The following is a 7,188-nucleotide window of genomic DNA, read 5'->3' as shown; positions in this document are numbered from 1 at the left end:
TGTAGCACCGACTTCTTCTGCCAGTTTTAGTCCGGCTATCAAGGCTTCATATTCTGCCTGATTATTTGAAGCCGGGAATTCAAATTTTAAGGAAACCTCTATTTGGGTTCCTCTTTCATCTACTAATATTATGCCTGCACCACTTCCTATTTTGTTGGAGGATCCGTCTACATAGAGTTCCCATGTAGTCGGTTTGTCCTCTTGATCCCCTGCATATTCTGCAACGAAGTCGGCGAGACATTGGGCTTTAATTGCTGTCCGAGTTTCATATCTCAGATCGAACTCGGAAAGCTCTATTGCCCATTGAACCATTCTCCCTGCAACATCCGTCTTTTGGAGGATTTGCTTCATGGGTTGGTTCGTACGGACTCTGATTGTGTGCGCTTGAAAGTAAGGTCGTAGCCTTCGTGAGGCTATCACCAAGGAGTAGGCAAACTTTTCTAGTTTGTGGTACCTTAGTTCAGGGCCTTGCAGGACCTTACTGATAAAGTAGACTGGGTGTTGTCCGACCTCGTCTTCCTTTATCAAGGCCGACGAGACAGCCTTGTTTGCAACGGATAAGTACAGAACGAGGTCTTGTCCTGGTACTGGTCGGGTTAGGATAGGAGGTTGGCTTAAAAACCTTTTGAACTCTTGGAACGCCTCCTCGCATTCCGGAGTCCATTCGAATGGGCATCCCTTCTTTAATAAGGAAAATAGTGGAAGGGATTTTATTGCCGATCCTGCCAAAAATCGGGAGAGGGCTGCAAGTCGGCCGTTGAGCTGCTGGACCTCTCTCAAACAAGTCGGACTTTTCATCTCTAGGATGGCTCTACATTTATCGGGATTGGCTTCAATCCCTCTTTGTGTTAGCATGAATCCTAGAAATTTTCCTGCTTCAACCGCGAAGGCGCACTTTGCAGGATTTAATCTCATCCCATGCAACCTTATGGTGTCAAAGACTTGTGAGAGGTCGGATAAGAGGTCGACTTCATCTTTGGTTTTTACTAGCATGTCGTCGACGTATACTTCCATTAGGCTCCCTAGGTGGGGAGAAAACACTTTATTCATCAACCTTTGATATGTGGCTCCTGCATTCTTTAATCCGAATGGCATGACCACGTAGCAATAGTTGGCTCTGGGTGTGATGAATGATGTTTTCTCCTAGTCGGGTTCGTACATCGGGATTTGGTTATATCCCGAGTAGGCGTCCATGAATGATAAGTATTGGTACCCCGAGCTGGAGTCCACCAGGGTATCAATACTTGGTAAGGGATAAGGGTCCTTAGGACATGCCTTATTCAAGTCGGTATAGTCGACGCACATTCTCCATTTGCCATTCTGTTTTTTGACCAGCACTACATTGGCTAGCCATGTTGGGTACTTGACCTCTCTAATAAAGCCGGCTTCCAGGAGCGCCTGTACTTGCTCTTCTACTATTAGGGCTCGTTCCGTGCCGAGTTTGCATTTTCTTTGTTGTACAGGTCGGGACCCTGGGTAAACCGAGAGCCTGTGGGACATGAGTTCGGGATCAATCCCGGGCATGTCGGAAGCCTTCCATGCGAAGAGGTCAGAATTAGCTCTTAGGAGTTCACCCAACCTTTGTTTTAGGGTTTCCCCTAGGTTGGCTCCTATGTAAGTGTTTTTTCCTTCCTCTCCACCGACTTGTATCTCCTCGGTTTTTCCTCCCGGTTGAGGTCGTAGCTCTTCTCTGGCCCTTGCGCCACCGAGCTCTATTGTGTGGACTTCTTTGCCCTTTCCTCTCAGATTTAGGCTTTCATTGTAGCATTTCCTCGCCAATTTTTGGTCTCCTCTCACCGTTGCTATTCCCGCTGAGGTCGGAAATTTCATGCAGAGGTGGGGAGTGGATACCACTGCTCCGAGCCGATTAAGGGTAGTCCTGCCAATTAAGGCATTATAGGCTGACCCTTCATCAATGACTATGAAGTATATACTCAGAGTCTTTGATTTTTCCCCTTTTCCGAAAGTGCTGTGAAGGGGTAAAAATCCTAGTGGTTTTATTGGCGTGTTCCCTAATCCATATAGGGTGTCGGGGTAGGCTCTCAATTCTTTCTCATCTAACCCAAGCTTGTCGAAAGCAAGTTTGAAGAGAATGTCCGCCGAGCTTCCTTGGTCCACTAGAGTTCGGTGGAGATGGGCATTGGCTAGGATCATAGTTATCACCACGGGATCGTCGTGCCCGGGGATTATCCCTTGCCCATCTTCTTTTGTGAACGAAATAGTGGGGAGGTCGGGTGACTCTTCCCCGACTTGATAGACTCTTTTGAGATGTCTTTTGCGAGAGGATTTAGTGAGCCCCCTCCCGGCAAATCCTCCTCAGGTCTAGGGGGTGGCAGCCTTTCGGTGTGGCAAATCTCTCTGTATACATCCACTATAGAAGTTTTGAGAGGAGTATAAGAGTGATATTTTCTGGGCCTCTCGAGACCGAGTTCTTCCTTTTTCTTGGCTTCCTTTTCCCTCTCTTTAGTTGAGGGAGGGGGTCTAAGTCGCCAACTCAGGTCCCTTAATTTGGCATTCTCTTCCATATTGATGTACTTTTCAGCCCTTTCTTGTACATCACTTAGAGAAACGGGGTGCCTTTTAGATATGGACTGTGAGAAGGGACCTTCTCTGAACCCATTGACTAGCCCCATTATGGATGCCTCTGTGGGCAGGTCTTGGATCTCCAAACATGCTTTGTTGAACCTTTCCATATAGGCTCGTAAAGACTCCCCGACCTCCTATTTTATTCCCAGGAGGCTCGGTGCATATTTTACCTTGTCTTTCTGAATTGAGAACCTCATCAAAAACTTCCTTGAGAGGTCTTCAAAGCTAGTGATCGATCTCGGGGGAAGGCTATCGAACCACTTCATTGCTGCTTTCGACAAGGTGGTCGGGAAAGCTTTGCATCGAGTAGCGTCGGAAGCATCAGCTAGATACATCCGACTTTTGAAGTTGCTTAGATGATGCTTTGGGTCCGTGGTTCCATCGTAGAGGTCCATATCAGGGCTTTTAAAGTTTCTCGGAACTTTTGCCCTCATTATGTCCTCGCTGAAAGGATCGTCTCCGCCCAAGAGTTGTTCTTCTTGTTCGTTGCGGGAGTTGTGATTCTTGAGGGAAGATTCTAGCTGTAAGAGTTTTCTTTCTAACTCCTTTCGCCGCTCCATCTCCTCTTTGAGGTACTTTTCAGTTTCCTTTTGTTTCTCCCGCTCTTGCTCTAGTTGTTCCAGGCGGCTGTGTACTAATCCCATTAATTCAGCTACATGGGATGGTACGCCTTTTTCTGATTCGCGCCCATCTGAGGAATTTACCTTCGGGTTCTTCACTCCGGAGGTGCCTTCTCTGTGTTGATTATTAACTTCCTGGTGTAGGGCTAGATCCGCATCGTTATTACTCATGTCCAGATTCTCTTGTTCGGAATCTGTTTCCACATGGCCTTCTTCGTGGGATCTGTCCGCCATCGATGGATGATATCTCGGGTCCCCGGCAACGGCGCCAATGTTACGGTGGGTAACCGGAGATTGCCTGAGTGGACAGCGTGGGCTGGCCCAAATACGTGAAGGGGAAGGTCTCCGTGTGAGTGTGCAACTCGGGAGACTCCGTCCGACTTGTACCCGTGAATGAATGAGGGGTGGTACCTGCAAAGACACTCCGATGCCTAAGTTAGCAAGAGTGTGAGCAGGTCTAGAGAGTATTGGGCTTAGAGATACCTGAGGGGTGTCAGAGTATTTATAGTGGTGAGCCAATAACCACCGTTGGAGTAGTGCCGTATCTTTAGGGTGTTAACCGCCCCCATTATCTTGGGGAGGTTAAGATATGACTTTATGAAGTGGTTAGAGAGATTTTAGGGGCGGTTACTCATTTGAATGAGTGTTTATCTGCCAGCTAATCTCACATCCGACTTCTTCAGACCAAGTCGTGGTTGATACCGACTTCTTATGTGAAGGTCGGTACTTAACTAGGCTTAATCCTTCAGATTAGGCCTTTTATTTGGACCTGGGCCTTTATCGTTGGGCTAGGGTATGAACAGAAACTAATCCTTAAACTAATTTCTTTTATAAATTTAAGATTTTTAATATTTTTTCAAGCCACTAATTTAATTTATCAATTTTTAAACTATGTTTAAATACAATTTGTATATTCAAACTTTTTAAATACAATTTGATTGTTTTTATTTGCTGATTATGTTATTATTCTTTTTAATGAACCCTAACCATCTTTTTTGTTAATGTATTTAATAATAATATTGATACATATATACATGAGAGAGTTAGGCCTCAAAGTGTTCTTAAAGTTGCACTCGGCCTCAAAGTGTTCTTAAAGTCGCACTCGAACCTCAAAATAATTCCTGAAATTAATAATTTTTTAAATTTGTTTTTGAAATTGCACTCCAAGACTTTTTAAATTCGTTTTTGAAATTGCACTCCAAGACTCATAGTAGTTCCTGAGACATTTTCCGTTCATCGAAATCTTAAAACGACGTCGTTTAAAAAAAAAAGCGTACCATAAATCTCCTAATAAAAAAATTTTGAAAAAAAAAAGCGTACCATAAACACCTTAATAAAAAAAAGTGTAGCGTAGAACCAATCCCCTTCTCCTTTCCCTTTTAATTATTCTAATTAAACAGGTCATGCAACAAACTTCATTCTAAAACATCTAATTCCAAAAAATGACAAATTTAATAACAAAATTTTTGAAATCAATAAAATTGCGAACACTACTCTTTTCATTCTCATCATTCCTCTTACATTCTGTCTGCCGCTCAACTTTCGTTGCGCAACACCAACAATCACCTACCTCCGACTCTTCTTCTTCTTCCACCTTCACTTTCTCATCTAGCGACGACAACAACAATCAAAGTATATATGTAAAAAAGGAAGAAAGTTGGGGAAAGCAAAAGAGAAAGAAAAGGAAAAAGGTTGAAAATACAGAAGAGAAAGAAAAAAGAGAAAGAATTAAAAATCAGAAAGGAGAAGGAGTTGGGAATGGAAATAGGAAAAGGAAGTGAAAGAGTTGAGAATGGGATGGAAAGGAGAAGGAAAAAGAGTTGGGAATGAAAAGGGGGAAAGGAATAGATTGGGATTGGAAATGGGATGAGATGGGGGTGGTTCTGCGCTAGGCTTTTTTTTTTCTTTTTTCTTTGGTTTGAATTCGGGGTTTACGTTTTTTTTTTTTAAACGATGTCGTTTTAAAATTTTGATGAATGAAAAATGGCGAATTATTATGAGTCTAGTCTCATAATATAATTTTGAAGACAAATTTAAGAAACTATTAATTTTAAAGATCATTTTAAAATTTGGGTGCAATTTTTAGGGACAATTTTAAAGGTTAACTCATACGTGAGATGGAGATTACTAGAAAAAACTTGCAACTTATAAGTGACATATATATAAAAGAAATAGCATACTTTTTCAACAAGAAAGATCCATTAAGACGAAATCAAGACCATCCATTATTATAACCAAACATTGCTGTGTTACATTTAGAAAAAGAAAAAGAAAAACCATGTGCTGCCTCTTATTCACTCGATCCACATAAACATACAACACTTCATAATCTTTTTATAAATGTTCTTACTTTGCGTTAGAGGTAGTAGCCAAATGGCTATCAAAATAATCCAACTCCTTACCCTTCATTCTTGGTGAAGGGTCGTTCCCAACAACCTTCCTCATATCTCTAAATTTAAGCCTAGCTTCTCTTACAACCCATGAAACCGCCGCAATTCCCACAACCGCCATAACCGAAGCCACAGAGAAACCAGCAACTGCTCCCAAAATGACAAAGGTAGCACCCAAAATCACGGGACTGAATAGAAGCAAAAGTGGTGAACTCACGAGGAGAAGTGTTGATGATGCCAAGAGACCAAAACCCATCATCCCCAACAATGGCGCACCTATTGCTATTGCCCCAATCACTGAAGTCACAACCATGGACCTTGAGATTCTCTCTGATGAATCTTGATGACTGTGATTGTGATATCTATCTGCCATTGGTTGTGTTATTTTGAATACACTACTAGCTAGGTAAGTTTGGTGCTTTAATTTCCATGTGGGTGCACGTAATTTATATTATATAGTTTGTATTATGAAGGATTATTGTTGTGTGTTAATTTATAACAGGTGTCGATTTTATTTTGGATTAAAATGTGGCACATCCCTTTGTCTCTACACGTAAGATTAGGGTTGAACTCTTTGCTGACACGTTGGGCTTTGTTGAAACTATAGGATATGCATGGTTTTTTGTAATTTATTATTTGAGATGAGTAATTGTATAATTTCTTAAAATATTAAAATTCTATCCCACCTCTCACGCAATCTCTTTCTACAATGCATCATTCCTTAGCGAGTCGTTAATTTCCATGGCTTGTAACTTCTTCGTTCTTCCCATTATAGCCAGCGATTTCATTGCTATCTCCTATCCTCTTATTTAATTTTTTTTTGCCATTAAAAATAATATATGGAATATATATTCATATGTAAAATATAATATAATAAAATAAATCTATTTAAAATACTTAAGAGTATAATTAAAATCAGGAATATACAAATATAATAATAAAATTTATACTCTAAACAAGTAAACATATCTTTTATCATATATAAATTATTTAAAAAAATATAAATTGTTAAAATTAATAACACAAATTTAAAATAATAAAATTCAATTTTTTTACAAGTATTTTTTATAGTATTTTTATTCTTTTAATTTTTAATTTATTAATATTTTATTGTTTAATTAATGATTAAACAAATTATTTTCATGAAAAATTATTTTTGTATAATTTTAAAGAAGAGACCAATATACCAGTTTAAAAGTTAATGTAAAAATAATATTTTAAATAAAAAATAGTTAATATTAAAATTTTTAAATACAAAAATAAATTGTATAAATATTCAGGATATAAATATGAAATACATGTTTAAAATAAATAAAGGAGACAAAAATAATTATTTATTTCTCATGAATACTCCCATTTTATTTGTTTTATTTATTTTATGCATATATTTTATATTTATCTTTTAAATATTTATACAAATTATTTTTTATTTAAAAATTTTAATATTAAATATTTTTTATTTAAAATTTTATTTTTACATTATTTTTTAAACTATTTTATTAGTCTCTTCTCTAAAATAATACAAAAAATATTTTTTATAAAAATAATTTGTTTAATTATTAATTAAATAATAAAGTACTAATAAATTAAAA

At 38.6% G+C, this 7,188-nt stretch overlaps 1 protein-coding gene across 1 annotated transcript; it reads right to left on the bottom strand.

Annotated features, from left to right (window-relative positions):
• Positions 1 to 5,407: 5,407 nt before the first annotated feature.
• LOC107473229 (P24 oleosin) lies at positions 5,408 to 6,007 on the bottom strand. The gene has a single exon (XM_016092784.3). The coding sequence runs from the start codon at positions 5,967 to 5,969 to the stop codon at positions 5,553 to 5,555; it is 417 nt and encodes a 138-aa protein (XP_015948270.1). The 5' UTR covers positions 5,970 to 6,007; the 3' UTR covers positions 5,408 to 5,552.
• Positions 6,008 to 7,188: the final 1,181 nt, after the last annotated feature.

This window comes from Arachis duranensis, chromosome 1, assembly GCF_000817695.3.
Source record: "Arachis duranensis cultivar V14167 chromosome 1, aradu.V14167.gnm2.J7QH, whole genome shotgun sequence".
Taxonomy (NCBI): domain Eukaryota; kingdom Viridiplantae; phylum Streptophyta; class Magnoliopsida; order Fabales; family Fabaceae; genus Arachis; species Arachis duranensis.
Note: the sequence above shows the minus strand (reverse complement) of the source record. Positions and strands in the feature narration are given on the sequence as shown.

What these genes read in the sequence shown, in the direction of transcription:
- LOC107473229 (XM_016092784.3), bottom strand. Translation starts at nt 5,969, where the DNA reads ATGGCAGATAGATATCACAATCACAGTCATCAAGATTCATCAGAGAGA.